We start from the raw sequence: 25,213 nt of genomic DNA, 5'->3' as shown, positions 1-25,213 counted from the left end.
AAAATCCAATGTTACATTCAAAGTTTTCAAATGTATTTTCTCTCACTCTTAGCATGCTTAGCACAGGGCAATTAACTGTGTTGAGGAAGCTATTCTGTAAATACATTTAACTAAATTACTTTACAATGAAAGTAGTTGAACTACTCTAAACCTACTCTTGAGAGATGTACAGTATAGTTTGCCAAACTGACGCTACTTTGAAAACTCTCACGAGAGATAATAGTTGAGCTAAATGTAGTGGAATTACTCCCCAACATTGGCAATGATACTATGTATGCCCACTAGGTAGCGCAGTTGAGACTATAATAATTAAACACGAAGGCCTGTTTTTTGTAACGGTGGGAAAAACATACTGTAGTGTATTATTCTGTACCTGCACACCCAGTGGTGGGAGACTATGAAAACACTAATTATGACAGTATTTATGTAGTGAACATCGGCTATTTGATTCTATTCCAACCTTACTGCATCATGTGACTATAGCCTACTATTTTACTTTGGAAACGTTACTTCAGATAGCACCACTTTCCACCATGAAGGCGTGATGTTTTTATTATGTAGGGTAACTATTAACAGATTGGCTGTTTTCCATCCACGCACACACACACACACACACACACACACACACACACACACACACACACACACACACACACACACACACAGACACACTTCCTGAAAAATAAGGCAACATGGGACAATGGGTGGTGCATCCAAAATACCTTAGTTATCCAATATCTCTTAGTTGTTTCAGCAATGATCAGTCACAATCATTACAGTAGCTGACTTCCCAGGCAAGCTTGTGAATCATACATAAACCATACAACATATGACGCTCATGCAACACATTGTATTCACTCTCAGTAGATGTGAAAGACAGTGAACACACCAACAAAGAAGATGGTTGGGGCGCTTAGGTGGCGTAGCGGACTAAGCGCTGAGCATGTAACCGCAGGGTTCCTGGTTCGATTCCGGCCGCGGACATATCCTGCATGTCATCCCTTCTCTCTCTCTCTCTCACCCATCCTTCCTGTCAAATCTCTACTGTCTCTGTCACAATAAAACAATTAAAATATGAGTGGGACTGCCCCACTCAGAAAGAAGATGGTTGAATCCAAGCTTTCAAACAGTAGTAACAGTTGAATGTGAACTGTTATCCTGAGTTAGTTTAAGAGGGGTATTATCCCTCAGGTCCTTTGATTCAGAGCTCCTCTGCTAATGTCGGCTCTATTTAACTGCAATCAGGAGTTCCCAAAGCTCCCTGGTTGGTCATGTGTTATCTTTATATTGTCTTCCAATTATGATAACTGTTATTTACATGACCACACTTTTAGCTGACACTTTTATCAAAAGCGACTTACATTGCAGTGTGCTGAGTGCATAGATTTTTCAGTATATATAGTCCCGGTAGGAATCGAACCCACAACCTAAGTGTTGTTAGCACCATGTCTGTCAACTGAGCCACAGAGGACCACACCTTCAGTTCTTACTTTATAAAGTGTATTTAGAGGGGATATCATCTGGGTGTACAACTATGATTTACTAGTATTTTGTTTGTTGTTTCTTCTTTCGTTCTTTTATGTGCAAATAACTAAACTCACAAATAATAGGCCTGTCAGTACACTTCCACTTCAAAATGGTCATTACTGCTCTTTCCTCATTCCACAGCCCTGAGGCCATGCACTGTAAACTGACAGTATAGAGACTGACTATAGATGCATGTAGACACATGAGAGAGAAATATCTAGAGACTTCCACCATGCCTCTGTCTGTCTGATGTCCATAATCAGCCTGCCTCTGTCTGTCTGTCTGTCTGTCTGTCTGTCTGTTGGCCATATTCTGTCTGTCTGTCAGTCTGTTGGCCATACTATGTCTGTCTGTCTGTCTCTCTGTTGGCCATACTCTGTCTGTCTGTTGGTAATACTCTGTCTGTCTGTCTGTTGGTAATACTCTGTCTGTCTGTCTGTTGGCCATACTCTGTCTGTCTGTTGGCCATACTCTGTATGTCTGTTGGTCATACTCTGTCTGTCTGTCTGTCTGTTGGTCATACTCTGTCTGTCTGTCTGTTGGTCATACTCTGTCTGTCTGTTGGCCATACTCTGTCTGTCTGTTGGCCATACTCTGTCTGTCTGTCTGTTGGTCATACTCTGTCTGTCTGTTGGCCATACTCTGTCTGTCTGTTGGCCATACTCTGTCTGTCTGTCTGTTGGCCATACTCTGTCTGTCTGTCTGTCTGTTGGCCATACTCTGTCTGTCTGTCTGTCTGTTGGCCATACTCTGTCTGTCTGTCTGTTGGCCATACTCTGTCTGTCTGTCTGTTGGTCATACTCTGTCTGTCTGTCTGTCTGTTGGTCATACTCTGTCTGTCTGTCTGTCTGTTGGTCATACTCTGTCTGTCTGTCTGTTGGTCATACTCTGTCTGTCTGTCTGTCTGTTGGTCATACTCTGTCTGTCTGTCTGTCTGTTGGTCATACTCTGTCTGTCTGTCTGTTGGTCATACTCTGTCTGTCTGTTGGTCATACTCTGTCTGTCTGTCTGTTGGTCATACTCTGTCTGTCTGTCTGTTGGTCATACTCTGTCTGTCTGTCTGTCTGTTGGTCATACTCTGTCTGTCTGTCTGTTGGCCATACTCTGTCTGTCTGTTGGTCATACTCTGTCTGTCTGTCTGTCTGTCTGTTGGTCATACTCTGTCTGTCTGTCTGTCTGTTGGCCATACTCTGTCTGTCTGTTGGTCATACTCTGTCTGTCTGTCTGTCTGTCTGTTGGCCATACTCTGTCTGTCTGTCTGTTGGTCATACTCTGTCTGTCTGTCTGTCTGTCTATCAAAGTTGTTTTCATTGATGACCGATGTCAATGATGTTCAGTTTGGGTGCAGTGAGTAGCCTACACCCTCCGCTCCTAACAAACCCTGCCTATGTGTGTGTAGAGATCAAATTCCTCTGGGCTTGGGAAGGCTGGCACTTGCTTTTCTGACACCCATGTTTGTGTTGTGGGAAAAAGGGACACCTAAGTGTCCAAGGCAGGTCAGTGATACATTTTTAATGATGGAAACTGACTAGGGAGTCTTCATGGAAACTGAAGACAGCTGTGGTTAATTATTCAAACACTGCTCTGTGCAGGTAGCCAGGTATAAACTGCTGTGAACTTAATAAAGTTTAGTGGGATTTAAACTAAACGTTTTTAATTATTTAAAATTGCATACCTGGTTGAGTCAGCAGGTAGAACAACGACCAGTGCTATCATTGTCATTTGTTTTGTGTAAAAATGTTAATGTCACAAAGTGATGATCAACGGTATTTGTTGCCACACCATTTGTAACAGATGGGCAATTCAATCTCATTATGGCTCATTGAATTAATCAGAGGTAGTTCATAAAAGGTTACTGTTTAATCAATAGGCAAACATAATTGGCGCTCGGTGTTAATTAGCTTATTTATGCATGTAGTACAGTATGTCCCTGCCTCTTTCGCGCGCGCATTTGCGGACGCGTTCCCGTTATTGTTTGAAAACGTCAGAACGCCGCGCGGCGCGTTCTAACAAGCAGTGGACGTCAGCGGTAGCGGCAGGACAGCTTCGCGGCGAGAAAGCAGCACGAATTCGTCCTCGAAAGGACCACAGTTTGACTCATGTAATAACACATATCGACATCATATCACTTTAGGAACGATGGAAGTTTCTTTGAAGGATTTGGATGAATAGCTGAGACGGCGCTGCTTCTTATTGGAAGTGTTTTTTTGTTTCTTCAGCCAGCGGATTGGAGACCGAGTTATCTCCGAGTTTTCGCCCAGGCAGGTCAGCTTGGATGTCTAGTGCTCTGTACGTGTCTATGCCTGGGTAAAGCTGCTACTTTTGGCAATATGCTGGCTAGTTTACATTGACTGAAACGATACATGTTTCTTTCGTGTGATAATAATGTAACTGACAGTTTAATTGACAGGTACTTGTTTGTTGTGCCAGCGCGCACCCGTGCACCGAATGCTGAGCGGAACTCACTAGTCAGCTAAGCGCTAGCTATGTAGCCAGCCATTACATTACTTTGAATGCATGCAGCATGTAGCCAGCTAGTTGTCTAAATGTTGATTATAACTTTTACAGTTTGCTTGTTGCAAGCAGCTAAATGGCCTGGAAAGTATGTGCGTCGGTGGGGACAACACACTCTCAGACCACTCAGTATTTCATGTGCATTTTTCAAATAAAGTGTTAGTGAATGGAAATATTTAGCTCCATATGTGTCATGCATGGTGGACAGTTGAGTTAGCCTTGACGTTGCGTGCCTGTACATGGATGGGGAAGGCCTTTTCTATTCAAGCTAACATTTGCCAGCTGGTGCATATGCCATTATGGTTTATCCAGCTTGCCAGCTAGTAATTAACCTATATGTAAATCTCGATCGCTGTCAACTTAATTAGCTAGTTATCTTCTAAATTGTTAACAATTTGGCAGGTTAGTTCCCAAACAATACGTATCACAAGACAATTTTAGTCTTGGTTATCAGTGCAGAGTAGCAAATCATGAAGTACTGGGTGGTATAATTATGATTTCATCAAATGCATGTCTGAATAGGCCTCAATGTCACTATCTAAAATTGAGGGTTAGCTCACACAAGCCATCTCATTTAAAGAGATTGTAGGCCTCTAGCTATGCTGATGTCGTCTATAGCCAGTAAATATCCTCTTAATGTATTAATAAGTTAACTAGCAATGTGTATTAGGTGGGTTATGTTGTCTATTTTAACTTGTTCTCTGGATTTCAGCAGCTGTCAAAGCTGGCTGGATGCTGCATGAACAGAGAAAGTCAGTTGAAGGACAGGACAGGACTCATGGGACTGGGGAACTGCAGTCCTGTCCTTAGCTCCCAGCACCATAACAGACAGCTACCTCGGTATCCATGAACAACCTTATTCATTCGACACATCAGTGGAGGCTAGTGGAGGTAAAACTCGGAGGACGGGCTCATTGTAATGAGTGGAATGAGGAATGCTATGCATTACAATGAGGCTGTTCTCTGATTTCTACCTCCTCCAGCCTCCACTGCAACACACAATGTAGGCCTAGCCACGTGCCTTGTTGATAACGTAATGATTGTTGAAAGTAGGCCTAGAATAGGACCCATGGGACTTGAAACTGCAGTCATGTCCTTAGCTCCACCAGCATAACAGAGGTGTCCATGATTTTCTTGCATTCTCCTCCCTTATTCAACACAGTGAACACCACACTGATGATTATGATTTGATATTTAAAGTAGGCCTAGCATTAGACTAGTAGTTTGATATAATTTAGTGTTTTCCAAGGATTCATATTTGGGTACTTTCTGTCTCTATTGTTAAGGCAGGGCAGATCAAAGAACAGAAACTCAATAATCTAGGCCTATGTGTTTAATGAGCGTCTTTGTCCTGTGTAATAGGGGTGAATCACCTTGGTTTCTTCTTGCTTTTAAGTTCGGCACTTCCCATTAAACTTGAGTGAGCGGTTTAAGATGGCAGATGTTTTTGAGGAAGTAGGGTAAACAGTTACTTCTTGTTGTTGTCGTTGGAGGCTAAAGGTTATATTGCACACATGATTATACTATGTTTGTCTTGCAAATAATGCTGTTTAGGCAAACTTTGAACTCTTGGCCTGTGATTAACAAGTCAATTGTCTTCAAGAGGCTAATGGATTCTTTGTATTTTGTGGGAAGTAGGATGTCCAGTGTCAGAGCAACCTATTAGTAGGCCTAATGCTGGTTCACTGCAGTCCAGGCTGTTAGTTCAGTGTTGGCACCAGCTATGTTCAAACTAGGTTGGATGGACAGTACCCAGTAAGCTAAGTTGAGCAGAATTGGCACTCTTTTCTTCTTCACTAATGTTATACTTTTCTCGCCATTAGATGAAACAGTGAAAACCACCCTCTCTTTCTTCAGTTGTTTACTCCGGTGCTCACTAGTCTCCTCACCACATAGTGGTCTTGAGTCAGTTGATTGGCTTGGTATAATATCACAGTGGTGGTGATGTCATCATTGTTCAGAGTAGGGTTTTGATTGGCTGGGTATTATATCACGGTGGTGGTGATGTCATCATTGTTCAGAGTAGGGTTTTGGCGCTCCCATGGCATTGGAACAGATGTTTTAGGGTGGATGTTGTCTCCATTGGATTAAATGTTTAACAGCACTAGGCCTACTTCATATCACCTCCAAACTACTGTTAAAGGTCCACTATGTAATATTCAGAAGCTTTCTAAAAGCTTCTTAGTGTATTCTGTAGTGATTGGGCGATGAGATTAAATATTTAATTTACGAATGCTGTTTTGCTCTGGAAAACGTGCTTTCTAAAATGTAGTGTCCTATCTGACACTGGGTTTGCATACATGTTACTGCCAGGGATGTTCTAGGGGAGAGGGCTCACCTCTGGTGTCTACCTCTTCGAATTGTGTTTGCGCATGCAGAAACACCACAGATATCTGACACTGCACGTCAATTTCGGGTGGTGGATGTTGTGGTCATCATTACAATGGTCATTATTGGGGAGGATGTTGGTGTTTAGAACTTTGAACAGAATTCTGCTGTGGTGGCAGATTTCCGACAAACTCACGCCTTGCTCCTTTAAGGCCATAGTCAGTAAAACACTAGGCTGATCGTCCAGTTTATGCTAATGAGGCTATCTCATGTGTTATCATTGTTATCACATGACACGGCTGCATCGACGATCTGGTTTTGTGATGAACTGCTTAGCGCATCATGGAAATAAAGCTAGCGCTGTGCGCTTCAGTATGTTCAAGAAAGGTTGACCAGAAATATTAAAGATTTTAAATAAGCTCAACCGATATTGGCATTAAGCAATAGTTGCCATGTGTAGAGGCATGCAGTGCATAGGTTTGTTTGTTTCCTGGGGGTAAGAATCCCCCTTTCATCAATCAAGTCTGGAAGAGATGGCCTCTTTTGGGTGGAGGCTTTGCTTGTGGCTTTGCTTGTTATGAACAATTGATGAAAGGCCCTCTGCGTAGTCAAGTGCAGTTGTCCTAATGGTCCTGTGAGTTCGTTTCAACACCTGTTAGAGTGTGTGATCTGTCCAACCAAGGCAGTCCTGTCTGACAGCCCAGGAGTGTCAGAAACCTGTTGGGCTAGTCTGTAAAAGGAGCTGTATAGCAGCAGAGATGTGTTCAACGCAGAAGGTGTTTCCATTGTGAAGTTGCCCCGAGGCGCTGTGGCTGATCTAGGATCAGATTACGTCCCGTCCCCCCCAAATCCTAACCTGAGCCAGTAGGCTAAGATAGAGAGAAACTGACTACAGATCAGTGCCTAGATAGGGACCACCTCTCGCTGTGACGCATACTGTGTTTCCTACCAGGCAGAACAAGCTTTTGATTGCCCTTTGAAGAGAAATTGTAGTGGGAGAGGAGAGGAGGCGAGTGCAACAGGTTGTGACAGGCCTTTGTCTTTCAGATAAGTGCCTTTTTAATCCTGCTGTCTCCCTCTCGCTGCTGTGTCGGCTGGCCTTCCTCCCTCTGAGCCCCAATAAGTCACCCTGGAGAACATGCTAAGCTGAGGTGTAGCCTACTTTCCATTTGACCATAACATTTGGCCTAATTATGTGAATGTGATTAATACGTTCATTGATTATGAATCTCCAAGCTGTGTGAATCATGGCCCAGCTGTTAGCCTAAGACCTTTTTTGATCATCACGTCAAAAGCTAGTTCATGTAAGCCTAATACTCATTCTCTTTGCATTGAGATGGGTTTTAGCGTACTGTATAGGCCTAGACCTATGTGCGTGCAGGCTCCTGCATGCTCTTTGTCCCCTTTAGGGTTCAGTGCATTCCAACATGACTCTCTCTTCTTTACATAGATTCATTTTTGGGAATACTTAACTGAATGGGAGGCAATTGTGATTCCATGTTACACGTCGTCCTCACAAAGAGATGGGCCTAGTAAATGCCTGTGTTTGGGGACAGGAGGCATAGGCTACAGACTACAGATTGTATGGAGTAGTGGGATGTCTGTCTACTGTAAGAGAAGAAAGGCTTTAGTAAAAAGCTTTGAACGGTCGATGTACGCCTGAAAAGGCCCAATGGGAAGGAATTTGCTTGGTAAAAGAACAGGGAAGGTTGTTTGGGGTTGTGTGGGGGGGGGGGAGGAGGAAAGAAAGTGGCCCAGTCTTGACGTAACTCAACAGGTTTAAGGTCTTCTGTCTTGTAGGTCTGTCTGTCTGTCTGTCTGTCTCCCTCCACTCAAGCATGTGTTGTGCTGGCTGGGTTTCTACTAGTACTCCTCTCCAATGGGTAGAACGGCTGGGGGCTCGTGACACACCGGGTGGGCTGTGTGTGTGGTGTGGTGTGTGTGAGGGAGTGACTCCTGTGCTGCTTGTTGCTATTCCTGGTGTCTAGTGGGGTCAGGGGGAGGCAGTAGCTTGGTGCTTCGTTTGGCACAGCCGATTGGACCACATTGAGCCTCCCCTGCCTGCAAGCAAGCACTCATCCTCTCTAGCTCTTCACAGCCCCCTGAAAGCAATTACTTGATAGGTGGGAACTTCTCAGTGGGAGTGTGGAATTCAGGACGTGCCTTGTTGGGTAAGAAGAGGCCCTCGGTCAGTGTGCTTGGCTTGCAGATTGGTTGTTATTGATGCTAGGGAATTATGTGTAAAGGAGTGAGCTGTGTTTTTTGTGTGTGAAGGTCTTAGTCTTATCATATTAGAAACCTGTTGGCTTCTGAACCACAGTAGTTTACAAGTAAGGGAAGTGGTTTGTTAGTGTTTGTGTCATGAGAGATCAGAGAGGTGGAGAGAGATCATCATAATCTCCAAATCTGTGTTTCACGATGCTGACGCGTTGGATAGTAGGCGGCTATTGTCAGTCATGTGGTTGCATCATGGTTTATGATGCTGGAGAAGCCTAGCTCCAGATATGTGTCTAACTAAGAGTCCTATGACTAAGCTGTCGTGTGATTGGGTGTCATACCATGATGCATGCATTATGTAGCTAAAGTACAGATTCGCTCCTGGGCTCAGCTTGCACAGCATGTGTGCGTGGAATGTTGAGAGCATAGTTGTCACTCTGCTGGGTCTGACTAGAGCTTCGGGCCAGTGTATACACGGCCTGCCTGGTCTGTGGATGCCAGTGTGGTGAGGATGCTGTGTGCTTTGGCCCCGTACGCCCTGTGTGAAACGCGTGAAGCTCATGGACAGCATTGTTATGAGGTGTTGTGGTAACGATGTTGAGAACAGGAAAGCAGGTTTTGCAGACGTGGTCCAGAACCTATTAAAACGGCTCCCTTGAAAACGGCTCCCTTGTCTGTCCTGATTTATAGCAGGATGTTTTACTAGGTTTTTGGATGTTCTGTTCTCTTCTGAACTGTACATTCAGATCAACTTGTTAAAAGCTATGAACAGCAGCTGGTCTTCGTTGCACTTATAGCACTTGTTGTCCATGAGTGCTTGGAACGGGCATTGTCTGAGAACTGCAGCAGCGGCTCCACCCCTCCTCTACCGACTAGACTGTGTGGAAGCGCTATTGTGTTTGGATGGAAACCCTGAGTAAAAGTCAGGTAGAGGAAGTGCCTTGTGAAAGAACAGGACAGCCGTGTGCCCAATAAGGAACCTGCTGCAGAGATTCTGCTGCTGTACTTTAGAGATTCTAGAATGCTGTGTAGATTCTAGAATAATGCAGAGATTCTGGAATGCTGCAGAGATTCTGGTGTTCTAAATAGAAGACGTTTTTTGGAGGAGTTGCAGCTGAGTTGACGTTGGATATGCTGCTCTGCACACCTCGGTGTCATTCAGGGTGTCCTGTTTGCCTTCCTCTACTAGTCATGGGACTGAACCTTGGTGTGTGTGCATGCGTGCGTGCGCACACAAGACTCAGTAGGCTCAATGTGTTTACAAGTGTCTGTGTACCAGGCTGTGTACAAGTGTGCATGTTGTTGAGTGGGGAGGCAGAGTCTGACACCTACCAGCTAACATAATCAGCAGACCGAGGGCCCACTCGCCTTGACAGGCATTCCAAAACTATTGATTATCTGCCATATATAGACACGAGAGAGTTCAGGCTTCCCATTGGCTCGTCACAAGACTTCCCCAGTGTTTATTTCCCCCCCGGCAGCCCCACACGTGTCTGTAAGGGGAGACACAGTGGGGCCCGGTGGCCAATGGCAGCTGTTGAGGGGAAGCTCTCACGGTGTCTGTCAGTCCAACCAGTCTAACCACGTGCTGTACGTATGGGCAGGCAGGCAGGGAGGGAGGGAGGGAGGGAGGGAGGGAGAATGAGAGAGAGAGAGAATGAGAGACAGGATTCAAGTGGTGCACTTTACTATCCATTCCACTCCCCTGCCTGCACACAACCACCCACTGACTCTGCTTCAGATGCCGCGGGCAGCCCACAATGGGCAACAGTGTAACATTGAGTCCTTCTTGTCAGGAATCTAAGGAGAAAACGCCTCTGCAGAAGAATGTGAAGGAACCATGTAAGTCTCGCTCTCTCGCTGTCTCTCTCCCTTTCTCTCAGGAACTCAAGAGGTTGTATGATGTGTTTCTGTCTTATACCAGCAGTTCTTGTAGACTGATAGAATTTGGTTTCGTTTTGATTGAAGCTGCAGCTTGAGTCTGGATGAGCAGGGCTGGATTCGAACTAATAGTGTAGATAAAATAACAATAGCACTTTCATCATATTTTGGTTTGAGCTGTTATGAAGTTCATTGATTCAGCCCATATTTCTGTTCATTATCATTTTCAGTAGCTTTGAGGAAAATAACCATGAAAAACTAAAATGAGGACACATTTGAAGTTTGTCGGGTAGTGCTCCCACCCACTTTTGTCCTCGATTGTTCTTGGGATGTGCAGCAAGGGATTCCATGTCTCTGGAAACGAGGTCATATTAATATTCTGTGTTCTGTCAGGATCGGCCCTTTGTACGTGGTGGTTAGATATGCAGTCAGTCAAGCCAGTTTCTAATACTTGGCATTGCAGAGACCAACTGCTGTTGAAGAGTAGCAGAAGGCCTACGCCTGTGTCTGCGTGTCTGTGTGTCTGTGTGTCTGTGTGTTACCTTTCCCAATGCTTTTACATCAGGAAGATAAGCCTCAGACTACACTCACTATCGGAGATGTGCAGGGCCAGAGAACCACTACGATATAGTCCCTTATCTCCTGCAAGGGCTGTCTAGTCTGACCTCCCTGCAGGTATCTGTCCTGGTGACTGATTTAGCCTACGTATCGGCCAATAGAAAAGGTAATTGTCTACCGTCTGTACCGCATCGCAAATTGATTAACTAGCTCGGCCTGTGCGTACATTGTATATAATCTATAGATTATGCATTAAGAGATTCAGATTCAATTGCTCTGTTGTCAGAATTACCAACACTACCGCTCTGTGCACTCAAGTACCTCGAGTGTAACATAACATTTAGGATTGGAATCACCCTTTTCCATAATTAGTCTGGTAGGGTGATTACATTATGCCAGTACCAGAGTGTGCTGTCCGTGACTGTCCATTCTTTAGAGCCAAGTGATGGTAACACACACGCACACACACACACACACACACACACAATCCCAGTCCCTTGGCCACTGTTCCCAAAGCAGCTTTTGTTCAGGCTTATCTGGTCTTCATGGCTGACATATCTCTTTGAAAACAAACTGGGCTCTTGTTTTCCCCCGACCGGCCAATGAGGACAGAGGAAGGAGCATGTCCATGTTTCCATCTCACTCTTCTGTTGTTGGCTCACTGTGAAGCTACTGTACTGTACTGTACTGTGTGTGTGTGTGTGTGTCCGTGTGTGTCCGTGTGTGTCCGTGTGTGCGTGTGTCCATGCCACCCCCCCAAGGCAAACCTAGGGGGAACACTAGCCTACTATATATATATATTTCTTTTTTTATTATTAATATTTTTAAGCATCAAAAGTATCGATTTCGGTACCGTTTTAAAAGTATCGGTTTGGCACCTGTATCGGATAAAACCCAAACGATACCCAACCCTACTTTGGACGGGTTTCAATCGTTTTGTGAAGTCTTTAGATTAGGGCTGGGCAAACGATCAACATTTTTTTTCCGATAATCGTAAGAATTAACGATCAATTATCGATTAATCAATAAGCTTTTTTTTCATAAAAAAAACAACAAAAAAACAGGGCAGAAATAACAAGCATGTTTTCCTTGGGGAAAAAACTTTATTTGTGTTGCTATTGCAGAATTGCACAATGCACACTCATTCATTCACATTAACTAGACACTACAGTCAGATAACAATCCTCTTAAACAAGGCAGTGAGTAGCCTAAATTGTTTAACTTAAAAACACATTTTACATTATAAATAAAAATATAGAAAACAAGTAACTCACCATAGGAGCAGTAAAAAAACAGTTACTCACAAATAGGAGGATGACTGAAAACGTTAGTGTCCTTAAGAGCGTCCAGCTTAACTTAAATTTAAACTCCAGCGAGAGACTGTAGGCGGCAGGCCTACTGGTTCTTGTTCAAAAAGATGATCATGTTAACATGTTCAGGGGTGAGAGACGAACGCAATCTGGTGACAGTTAGGCCAGCCGCAGGTGGTATTTCATTGGGGTCGTCGTCGTATTATATTTATAGGTCACTGCGCAGTGTTTGCAATGAACAAGGTCGCCTTTCAGATCAAAATGCTCCCACACCAAGCTTCGTTTCGCTCGCTTCGCCATTTTCCAAGCAGTGTGTGTTCCAACAGTTTACCGCACAGCTGATTAATCAATTAAACATGCAAGGTGCCTTTCAGGAAGTAGTGGAGATCGTGCACCTATTACTGGAGGTCAGGTTACACTAACGTACGGGAACTTCCGTCATGCCGTACTGCGTTGCGAAATTCAATGCGAAGGCAAATGCAAAGTTCATTTCTCACACATAACGTGGACAAACTAATTTCCATTATTATTATTATTATTTTTAAAAATATATATATATATTAACGATTATCGAGCAAAATATTTTGTGATCGACCAAGACCTTATCGATCAATTGATCGATCATCGATCAATGATGCCCACCCCTACTTTAGATGTAGCCTGCTTCCTTACTACATACTGCCTGTGTAGCCCCTTTCATGTGCTTTCTTGTGATTGGTCAAAGCTAGAGAGTTTACTTCAGGGCCAGGCAGGTCTAATTTTAGCCTTTTGTGTTATCAGTCATCTCGTCTCTGCAGCTGAACATTGGAAACTCATTGAATCCCATCTGACTTGGAAGTTGAGGGGGGGGAGAACAAGGATTTGATATAATAGCCTGTCTTTGTTTGTTTGTGGTTGATTCAAGTTGTTGAGTCAGGTTGTTCCAAGTCAGTGATAATTGGGTATCGATAGGAATGTTTCTACATGTGGTACAGTAGTATTTGTCTTGGGGCCGTCTGCCAGATGTACAGATTGCACATCAGAGAAGGGGATATGAAAGAAGGGTATTGAAAGGGGAAGGTGGTTTACCACGTGAAAACAAAACCAACTTTGTCTGCTCTGGTTTTTGTTTTGCCTGTATAGGCTATTGTTAAAAGGAAAGTTCCAGTTTAAGCTTGCGTAAGATCCAATAGGGGTGGGTCTGACTCATGTTTTTGATAATCAGTTAATTGATAGTTGCAAGGGTTGAGTCCAGGGTTTCCGTTAGAACAATTTGGTGCCGGTCAACGTGTCCGGGAAGATTTCAATGTGTCGGACAAACGGGAGAAATTCCGGTCATCATATTAGAATATAATATAGGTGTTTGTCGCGGTGATTAGCTGTTGTGTAGCCTATATAGGCCTATGCCATTTAATGTCTATTTAAATTCTCATCCGATACGATTAGATCGCGAACTATATAGGCTTTCATGATTCGCATGCGCTACTATGGCATGCACGCGCGCCACACTGGGCAGCCTACCTAGTCACCTTTGCTACTTTGAATTACGACTGTAGGCTACTTTAAGATGTTTATTTCAATTGCATTAATGGGATTTGAGTATGTAATTGGTAATTTTAAGTATGCCTAGTTTAGCTTTTGATGGCTATTTGAACGGACTGCATCGATCGATCAATGAACGGACTCCACATTACGTTAACTGAAGTGTGTTAAATAGTTTCACGACAGTAATGTACGTTTTCTATATTCTCTTTCCAGTTTTACCCTTTTTATCAATAAAACAACGTAATTTCTATAACCACGTCTCGCTGATTGGGAAGGCATTAAGTCTAGCTGCCTGTCAAATCACACTTACTCGGACTCGGGAGTATGAGAATAAGGAGGATGTATCGGGGGGGATACACACCCGTGGACTATTTCAACTTAGTGGCACAAATTAAACTCTAACACTATAGATAGACTAAATTGAACTTAAATGAAAGACACCGACTGAATAACTGAGTGGGGGGAAGACAGGTCTCAAGGAACAATTATAACATTTAATACATAAAGATAAAACATACACAAATATATAACATTGATATCTCTAAACTCAAATGTAGTGTGGTATTGTCAACCTAATCTAATCAATCCTAATTAATGGTACCAGTAGCCCAGGCTGTTGATAGTAGCGCACTACTCCCGTAGTACTTCTCCCGACTCAGGGCTGGAACGGGCACGGCAGGCTCAATCAATGAACGGGGTTGAGATGGCCGCTAGCGTCCTTTACTAGCCGCATCTCACGGCCCTCGGTGGTCATTCACTGTGCTCTAGCACATCCAAAACACGCAGAACAATAACCTTGACTCCGGTCACTGCTAGGGATGCTCCGATCTGGATTTTTGGGGCCGATACCGATCACCGATTTTTTTCCTCAAGATCAACCGATACCGATACCGATTTTAAAAAAAATACATAACTGTAGGCCTACTGACTGGATAGCCTACATATTTTTTGCTTTTTAGACAAAAGTTTTGATCCATTAGGCACCAAGCAAACGCAGACCCATTTTTATGGCATAGTAAAAGTCTGGCCTATCACCCAGTTAGGGCCTGAAGCCCAAGTCAGTCGATATGGCTGTATAAAAGACATCATAAACGTGGCCTTCATGGTTTACATACTGTTACGTCCTCCTATGTTTTCTGTTCAGTTATCTGTCTTCCCCAGAAATAAATAAATAAATAAATAAATAAAAAATCGGTTTTTGCGATCGGCCATTTTTGCCGATCACCGATCGAGTCATTTGGAGTGAAATCGGCCGATTTAAATCGGTGGCCGATAAATCGGAGCATCCCTAGTCACTGCAGTGGTTTTATTTAGACTAGATCAAACTAAATGAACTGACTAAACTACTCGTGCCGTTGAGAGACAGGGTTGCCAGATGGGGCGGGTTACCGCCGAATGGGCTACTGGGTTTAGCGGTTATTTTCACCGGACATTTTGACCGAAGAGGTTTAAATATGTCGGACTTTATCGGACAAAGACCGGTAATTACCGGTTAACGGAAACCCTGGTTGAGTCATTGACCCCATACCGTGCTGCATAATTTCAACAGAACAATTTCAATAGTTAGTAGTAGTTTTCTATTATGGCTGCAGAGCTCATGCTTAACCAGCCCACCAGGAGAGATTTGACGGTGACAGTGGGGGAATGAAAGAGCCGGGTCTGCTTCTGTTGGATGAAATGACACGCATGAGATCTCACCAACAAGTGGCTTGCTTCAGTTGTGCCACTGAAAGTTTAATGGAAAGTGGTCTTTTTCCCAATCGTCGATTTTTAGCCTACCTATTTGAATCTTTTTGGGCGCCAGCGAATGACCAATCGAACCCCTCCCTACTCTCTCTCTTGCCCTAAGTTACTATTCACCATCACAACATGTAGGCCTAGGCTACTGTACTGAAACTCCTGAACCTACTGAACAATGTCTTTCTACAGCAGTTCAACATTATTTCTGCCAAGTCTGTCAATCTCAATCTCCCATAGAGCGGCTTGTTTAGGCCTGTTTGGCTTGGCTCCCCGTCAAAACATTGTTAACGGTGCGATTCACTTCAATCGCTGGTGAGTTGCCCGTGACTCACTGGTTGGATAATTGAATTGGGGTATTGGAACAGCATAAACACACATGTTCTGTGTCTGAGGTGGTCTAGACCAGTGTTTCTCTACTCTGGTCCTCGGTACCTACCAAGGGTGGCACATTGTGTTCCAGCTGGAGCAAACCTGAGTCAACTACTCAATGATCAGGTCCTTGACTAGTAGTATGTGACACGTGTGTCAGTGCTGGGCTTGAGCAAAACTGTGCCACCTTGGGGTGGCGGGGGGGGAGGCTGAAACACGAGGGGAGGCTGGTGGAGGTAGAAAGCGGGCTCATTGTATTGCATGGCATAAGGAATGATATGATATGATATTGTATATTCCATTCCAGCATTACAATGAGCCTGTCCTCTGATTTCTACCTCCCCGGTCACCAGCATGTCCTCTTTATGTCACTGGGTTTCAGATGTGATTAGCTAAACATAAACACATGTTCTCTGTGTGTGAGGTGGCCTTGTTGTGAACTGTGTGTTGTGTCTCTTATGTTTCCCTGTAGTGTGGGTGTGGCCCAGAGCAGTGAGGTCATCAGATGGAGAGCTGAATGAATGCCTGAGAAATGTCAACCTATGAGTTGCTGCAGAGCCGCCTCTCACAGGAAACCTAGGAAACCACCATCCAACCGGCAGTCAGTCTGGAGGTAAGCCACGCCCCCCCCTCCCCCAATGGCACCTGCACCGTTCAGGTGACTTGTATATTGCATTAGAATACTGAATTCCAAATGGTTCAAATGGGTGGGGTGGGTTCACAATTTGTTAGGGGTCGATTGGATCCACCCACACTGAACCAGACTGTGCTGTTCCCTGGGATAGCAGACAGCAGGTAGATGGTTGTTTGAATGGTGGGAGTATCCGGTATGACTAGCTCTTGACTTTCCCAAAGTTGCAAAACACATTTATTGGTACGCTATCCCCCCTTTCCTCCCTCCCTCCCCTTCCTTTTACTCCCTCCCTCCCCGATCTCCTCATGTCTTTACAATGACGGCCTGTTTGTTTATGCCAAGCTGTAGAGAACCACATGTGGAGACCCGTGCAGTACACACACACACACACACACACACACACACACACACTATGCTCGGACCCCTCTACTCCAGGAAGAGGAACATCAGAATGTTGCACCACCATAGCCTAATTACACCTCAACAGAGCTCTCAGTGATTGCTCTGCTCCAATGACATCATCCCTGACTTAAGAGGAGTTGGACCTGTTCCCTGGCAGGCTTTCCCCCCTACGGGGCAGGACGAGACATCGTGGACTTGAGAAAGGGGGGAGAGGAGAAGGGGGAAAAGAGAGAAAAAAGAGTGAGAGAGATGTAGTTAAATCGGAGCTGGGTTGGGTATGAGCGATGAGCTCACCCCATCAGAGCCCTACGGAACTGTATGAATCACCCGTCTGTCGTGTCTCTCTGTGCTCCAGGTCCGGCTTGTTTTGATTTTACATAATGCTAGTTGTACTTCTCCCTGTTAAACTGCTATTAGCTCTGATGTTGGTTTTGGCACAGGGGGGGAAAGTCTGAGCTTACTGAGCTTACAATGGGTGGTGGAGGGGCTGCGGTGGGGGGGGTTGCTGCTCGGAAGGGTGGTGTAATGGTGAGTAACTGTTGTAACACTGAGGGGGGGTGGGACCTGTACAGGAGTCTGCAACGTTACTGAACCTTCAGATGAATGAATGAATGAATGAATGAACGAATCGTTTAATGTTTAATGACCACACGACCTAGGTCGGTGGAATTTGTTTTCGGTACAGGTGGAAAAGCTCAATACAGCAGTGTCAAACATACACACATTGCACATAACTATCACTTGGACATGTACACACATAACCACAAGACAAGACATAATCAATATTTACAATGTAAAAGTGCAGTACATCTGGCAGGGTTAGTGCAGTGAGTCAGGTGTTGAGAGTCCTTATAGCAGAGGGGAAAAAACGGTTTTTGAAACGGGATGTTTTGGTGGCCAGGGATCGGTAGAGCCGTCCAGAGGGCAACAGTTGAAACAGGTGGTGAGCAGGGTGGGAGTGGTCAGAGATAATTTTATGTGCTCTATTTGTGGTGCGTTTGATTCAACTGATGGGAGAGGGGTGCCGATGATCTTAGATGATTTCCTTACTATTCGCTGTATTTTTTATTTATTTATTTACTGTCCGAGCTGCCGTACCAAACTGTGATGGATGAGGTGAGTATGCTCTCAATGATGGTAGTGTAGAACTGAAGGAGGAGGTTTTGTTTTACTTTTGAGCTGTCTGAGAAAGAATAGTCGTTGGTGGGCTTTTTTGGTGATGAAGTCTGTGTTGGTGTTCCATTTGAGGGAGTTACTGATGTGAGTGCCAAGAAATTTGAAAGAATCCGTTATGGTTATGGGTTCTCCAAAGATGTTGATGTTTTTTTTGGGGGGGGGGGCTGTGCCTGAAGTCTACGATGAGTTTGTGTCTTTGATGAGTTGAGCTGGAGGTTGTTGTTGAGGCACCAAGTGCTATCTGCTCGCGATAACAGTCTTCATTATTATTGTTTATGAGTCCGATTATGGTTGTCATTTGCATATTTCAGAATGGTGACTGAGCTGTGGAGGGATATCAGGTGGTTGGTGTAGACTCGGGATTAGAGTTTTCCACAGAGGAGATGTAGGTGGCTAGATCTGTGATTGCTGTGTTAGCATTAGCCGACGGTGGGATGTACACCCCGACCATAACAACTGAGGAGAACTCTCTGGGAAGATATGATGGTCTGCATTTAATACTGATGAATTCAAGGTGGGGGGAGCAAAAATTGCTAAGCATTGTAGTATTTGTACACCAGCGTTGATTGACCATAAAACAGATACCACCACCTTTGGTTTTTGTAGAGGGCTTGGCTGACCTGTCGGCGCGGTGAAGAGAGTAACCAGGCGGGGTTACAGCTTGGTCCGGCACGGTGTCGTCTAGCCAAGTCTCGGTCAGGCAGATGGCAGAGCAGTCCTTGTAATCCTTGCTGGTTTGGGTTAGCAGAAATAGTTAGCCGGTTTTGTTTCTGAGGGATCTGACGTTAGACAAAAGCAGAGCCGGTAGTGGTGGTCGGAGCGGGCGCTTCCTGAACCTGGAGAGCACCCCGGCACATCGCCTTCTCCTGCCCGGTTTTTGCCTCCTGGGGGTTGGGTAGCCAGGTGTTGTTTGTAGCCAGTATAGCCACCGGTAACGTTGAGAAATAATCCAAGGCTTGAATCGGACTATGTCTGAGGGATAGTAGCTCCCATCGGGTGTACACGATCAGACAAGACACATTTTCGACATATAACATAAACAAGAGTGCGAGACACGGAAGCAGAGCTTGTTCCGGGGCGAGCCTCACGGCCGCCATCTTGTCAGCACTGAGAGACCTGTGCACAGATGACCTGAAGAAAGACATGTTCATCTCCAGTACCGTAGTATCTAAACTACAAGATAGAAATATATTGTGGAGAACACAGATAGATGTCCCTAGAGCAGGGGGTGTTGTCAGCTCTGTATGCTCACCTCACCTGTGCAGTACACACACACACACACACACACACACACACACACACACACACACACACACACACACACACACACACACACACAGTAGTGTCCCCAGAGCTGGCTCCTGTCCAGGCCAGGCATCACTTTCTGTTCCTGGAACTCTGCTGTTTAGTGCCTGATGGACAAAATGGCTCATGACACCAGTGATGTCAACGGAACACACTTAAGCTGTTAGACATCTTGAGCTAATGGCTAACCTCCAGTCAGGGTGCACCCGGGGAGGCTGGTGGAGGTAGAAGTCAGAGGATGGGCTCATTGTAATGCATGGAATGAGGAATGGTATCTCAAAACACGTGTTTGATACCATTCCTCAATCCATTCCATGCATTGCAATGAGCCTGTCCTCTGATTTCTGCCTCCACTGGCTTTTTGTACCTTTTGTTGACATCTTGTCTAGCGCTAATGGCTAACTACCAGCCAGAGTACACAAAGCCTGTTCCTTCCCGGAGCTCCTAGATAGATTTATGGTAATGATTACGTTCTTTAACTGGGCTCTTCTTTGTGTGTGGTAAGGGACATGGAGACCAGCAGTGATTAGTGAGGTGAATAGTTCATGACGTTGCAGATAAGGAATATGATGTGGAGTACTGACATGTGTCTGGCATGTCTGAATAGAGTGTCATACCTGTTCTACACAGTTAATGTCAATCTGAATGTTTTGTAACGGTGCAACATCTTGGACAGTTCCCAAATGAAACAATCCTTAACCCCCCGTCTTGAACAGGCCCCAGATGAAACAATCTCAAAGAGTAGCGCCTATTGAGCATGTGCCAAGGTGTCGTTGAAACCAGGAAATTACATGGGTCTGATGCCAAGAAGGGCAAGTGTACCTGCTCCCATGGATACATGATGGTGTGCGTGTGCGGTGCCCCCGAGTCCACAGCGATAGCTAAGCAATCTGACACTAACCTGACAGATAAATTCCTCTCACTGGTCTCCATAGAGGAGTGAAAACACGAAGAGAGGGAGAGGCAGGGGCTGCAGGCTTTTCAAGGACACAACAACTGCAGTTCTCTACTTGGCTCCGGGCTTCACACGGACACACTCCAGCTAGCCAATGAGTAGATGAAGCCATACAACCCCACCCCTAAAAAACAGTGCCTTTCCATTGCAGTCCCCTTGTCGCACTCTTAACACCGACACACGCACACACACACACCTCCCTGCATGCCATCCCTGATTTGGTCACGTGAGCTGCACCCGCATCACCCCCTGTCCCCCATTATCAGAGCTCCAGGGCTGCAGTGAAGAATGCCTTATATGCACTTGTGCCTGTGAGCTGAGGGCTAGGTCTGTGTCTGTGCGGCTGCCGCCATGTGTGTGTGTGGGGTGTGAGATCGTGCGACAGTGTGCGTGCGTGACTGTGTGTGTTTGTGAGCGAACGTTTGTGTGGGTGTGTGTGTGTGTGTGTCTGTGTGTGTGTGTGTGCGTGTGTGACTCGGTCAGCTGAGAGCTTGTGTAACGGCCCAGCTGTGTCTGATCTTCAGCAGCTTTGCTCCCATTATGTCAGAGGAGGGAGGGTGGGAGTCAGGGGGAACAGCCGGCCTAGTGTTTGACAGAAGAGGGTGGGAGCTGGGGGAACAGCAGGGCCAGTGATCATGTTCGGGTGTGACACACCCTCACATTTCCATAAACTGTAGAACTTGTTTGATTACTCTCTCAATGCGTCCTTCCTTCTTCCCTGCCTTGAAGTAATCTCTGATCTGATGTGATTGTTGAAAGCATTGCAGGGGAGAGGTTGCTTTGACCACTCCAATCATGTAAGATTAGATGGGCTACCTCAATGAAGGCAGGAAGAAAGGACTTTATAGCAGGCAAACAGGGCCCTGGGAGGGGTTAATCAAAACAAAGAGTCGCCTGTCAACCTGGTTCTGTGACATTTAAGAAGTTCCTCTGACCTTTGGGGGAAAAAAGAACCAATAGATAAGCTACACAAGATAGCTAATAGTGCACACTCGACACTAAATCCACCCCTAATCTGAGCTGAGGTAGCTAGTCTCCAAACCCAGCACTTTTCAACTGTGTTCATGTGTTTTCCTAAGGGAGCTTTCAGCCAGAGGAAAAGATGTAAACGTTCCCCTGGCCTCCTCTGCCTCTGGGTGCCAAGACCACAGCCCTGCTGTTCCTCAAGCCCTCCCCTCCATCTGCAGAGTACAGCTAGAGCTAGCCTAGCCCCCCATCTGCAGAGTACAGACAGCTAGAGCTAGCCTAGCCCTCCATCTGCAGAGTACAGACAGCTAGAGCTAGCCTAGCCCTCCATCTGCAGAGTACAGACAGCTAGAGCTAGCCTAGCCCCCCATCTGCAGAGTACAGACAGCTAGAGCTAGCCTAGCCCCCCATCTGCAGAGTACAGACAGCTAGAGCTAGCCTAGCCCCCCATCTGCAGAGTACAGACAGCTAGAGCTAGCCTAGCCCTCCATCTGCAGAGTACAGACAGCTAGAGCTCACCTAGCCTAGTCTTCTAATCCTTCAAATACTCCTGTTACATGGTAAGAGCTCCACTAGAATATAAAGGGTTGTGATTACTGTAGTAATTAGGGATGCAAGATATGCATTTTTTTCCAACCGACACCGATGTTTACCCGCTTCTCGTGGCCGATAACCGATATGAGAACCGATATGAGAACAGATATAATTTCACAGTTGATAACCTGTAGTTCATGCCTGAAGGTAAGAAAGGCGAGCAAAGATTGATGATTTAATATTCCATAGTGATCTCACCAAATCTAACTTACATCACTAGTGTTAACACAACAAAGAGAACACTTCTGACTCTTCAAATGTTCATTTATTATTTCCTCTAACAAACAGAATCTGTTATAGACAGTGCACAATGCTTTTTTTAGCCAAGATCTGGCCTCCTTTTATGAAAACAAAAGCAGGCAGGCACACGTCTGCAAAATAGCGGCGGCTTGGGTAAAGCTTTTTTTTGTCGAACATGTGTTGCAAATTGCAAACGCTGAACCTGCACTATCTGCCTCAGAAACTCTAAAGAATGTCCACACCGGGGAAGACATGTTTCGCTCTCGTCTATACACTGCGTGGCTGTACGCAGGCGCAGCAGCATGAGCGCGGAAACCGGAAGCAGAAATATTTCCGGCTTCATATTATCGGCTCTATATCGGCTAACATTTTATAAAACCGATAAATATTTAATAACATTAATTTCCCATTATCGGGCCGATAAATATCGGTGCCGATAATATCGTGCATCCCTAGTAGTAATGATTCTGTAGTTCTGTACTTTGTTGAATATAGATGTTCTATGTCTTTGTCTATCCAACTTGTGTGCTCTCTTCTCTCCTCTTGCCTCCCTATATCTCTCTCCCCCTCCACCCACACACTGAACCTGTTTACACTGTCACCTCTCACCTGCATGTAACAAACCCTCTCTGTCTCTCTCCTCTCTGTAGGTCTGCAGCCATGCACCTCAAGCCATACCCCAAACAGCTGCTCCAGAAGAGCGAGCTTCGCCTGGCGCCCAGCCAAGACAACCAGAGAGGCCTGCACGTCAGCGTCAACTTCAGCCTCAGCCAACAGGGGGCGCTGCGGACAGAGTGGGGGGTCCGTCCGACACGCCTGGGCTCGTCGAACAACGGCCTAGGCAGCGGCCGGTACCCCCTCAGTGTCATCTCCACCAATACCCTCTGCTGTGACAGCAGCACCACCAACAACAACACCAACAGTAATAGCAATGGACATACTTCCAGGCTGACTGGAGACTTCCACAGTACCTGGACCCGTAATATCACAAAGGCCCCCCCAGGATCAGGCTCCGGTCCCCCAGGCCAGGCCACCTTCACTAGCTCCCTGGTGCTCCTGGCCTCCACAGGTTCGGAGAACGAGGCCCAGCTCAGCCTCTACCAGGCCGAGGATGGGGAGGGTCCCCTGGACATCTGGGCCGTCATCAAGCCCGGCAACACCAAGGAGAAGATCGCTATCTTCGCCTCCCAGCAGCGCAACCGCACCGACAGCAGCAGCGACGGGGAAAGGCCATCAACACCGGATGTGGAGGAAAACCCCAATGCGGTGCGGACCGTGTCCATGAAGGCCAAAGGTTGCTGGGAGAAGAGTGATGGTTTGGTGGCCAAGAGAAGGCGGAGGTCTGGGCCCCACCAGGACAGTAAACAGAGACCCCCCGAGCCAGAGAGCCCCAGGCCCCCTGAGGACAACCCAACATCGATACCCCTCAGCCCGGCTCCCAGAGTCCCACCGTGTGGGGTGACAGTGGAGCAGAGCTGCAAGGTAGAGGGGGGTGAGGAGGAAGGAAAGGTCCTATCGGTGGTAGAGATGGTGGCCTTCCTAGAGCAGAGGGCCACGGACACAACAATAGACTCTAAACCCGTCTCCCTGCGTAGCTCCACTAGCATCACCTTATCTAAAGGGCTGTCCCTGCCCCTTGCCCTATCCCTGGGAAACCCTCCAGCACCGGGCCTGGATAGCCCAGACGGTCGGTCGGACGAGGAGGGCGAGAGTGTGAGGGTTCTAGACATGGTGGCCAAGCTGGAGTCCGAGTGCCTGAAGAGGCAGAGCTCAAGGGAAGGAGGGGATCTGTCTCGCAACAACAGCCTGAGGAGGAATGTGGGTCGGGTGCTGTTAGCTGGGGCGGACACCTGTTCTGCCGCTGCCCAACCGCCACCTGACCCGACAGAGCCTGAGAACAGGCTGGAGGAGATCCCCAGTGTGCCTGCCATCCCAGCCAGTCCCTCAGAAGGCCCTGCTAGCCTCACAGACAAATCCTGCAGCTCCCCCTGTGAGTGGGCCTCTTCCTCCCCCTCCTCAGAACCTGCCCTGTCCACTCACAGCTTGGAGTCTGGGTGTGGAGCTTCCATCCAGGCCAGAGAATCAGAGGAGAAGGCACTAGGCCCAGGTCAGCTAGAGGACAGTATTGTAGAGGTAGTACAGGATCTCCAGCCCCGGTGTGAGCAGGCCAGCCCTGGAAGCAGCAGGCCGTGTGAGGAGCCTCTCCCAGGCATGCTGTTCTTCTCACACTCTTCCTCCCAGCCCGCTGTGTCAGAGCAACACACACACCCTCACACACACACTGCCCAGGCCCAGGGCCAGTCCCATGTACCCCAGGACACCACCAGAGACTCTTCCCTCTCCAAGGCCCTCTGTGAGCCTTCTGCTGCTGCTGACTCCTCTCTACTCTTTGAAACTCGTTTGCACGTTGAGAAGGAGGAGGAGGAGAGAGAAGAAGAGAGGGAGGAGGGGAGTGTTGCTCTCAGCCGGGAGCCTGTGCCTTTCCCCCTGCGCCGGCTGGTGTCCCACGAGTTCCTGGAGATGCGCTTCAAGATCCAGCTCCTCCTGGAGCCCCAGCAGTACCTGGCCTTCCTGCCCCACCATATCATGGTCAAGATCTTCAGCATGCTGCCCACACAGACTCTGGCCGCCCTCAAGTGCACCTGCCTCTACTTCAAGTTTATCATCGAGGGCTACGGGGTGCGGCCAGCCGACTCCCGCTGGGTCTGCGACCCACGTTACAAGGACGATCCCTGCAAGCAGTGCAAGAGGCGCTACTGTCGCGGCGACGTGTCGCTATGCCGCTGGCACCACAAGCCCTACTGCCAGGGTGTGCCCTACGGACCCGGCTACTGGATGTGTTGCCACGGCTCCCACAAAGACACGGCCGGCTGCAACGTGGGTCTACATGACAACTGCTGGGTCCCCGCCTTCCACAGTATCAACATGCCAATCTATAAGAAACCCAGGGAGGTTGAGGAGGAGGCGGCTTAG

At 46.6% G+C, this 25,213-nt stretch overlaps 1 protein-coding gene across 1 annotated transcript; it reads left to right on the top strand.

Annotated features, from left to right (window-relative positions):
- Positions 1-3,732: 3,732 nt before the first annotated feature.
- Positions 3,733-25,213, top strand: fbxo34 (F-box protein 34; the record flags this gene model as incomplete). The annotated part of the gene is made up of 3 exons (XM_080523553.1): positions 3,733-3,792; positions 16,441-16,581; positions 22,891-25,213. The coding sequence occupies exons 2-3, from the start codon at positions 16,490-16,492 to the stop codon at positions 25,211-25,213; spliced, it is 2,415 nt and encodes an 804-aa protein (XP_080379679.1). The 5' UTR covers positions 3,733-3,792; positions 16,441-16,489.

This window comes from Nansenia antarctica, assembly GCF_963989245.1.
Source record: "Nansenia antarctica genome assembly, chromosome: 1".
In the NCBI taxonomy this organism is placed as follows: Eukaryota; Metazoa; Chordata; class Actinopteri; order Argentiniformes; family Microstomatidae; genus Nansenia; species Nansenia antarctica.
The sequence above is the reverse complement of the archived record's forward strand: the minus strand, read 5'-3'. Positions and strand labels throughout refer to the sequence as shown.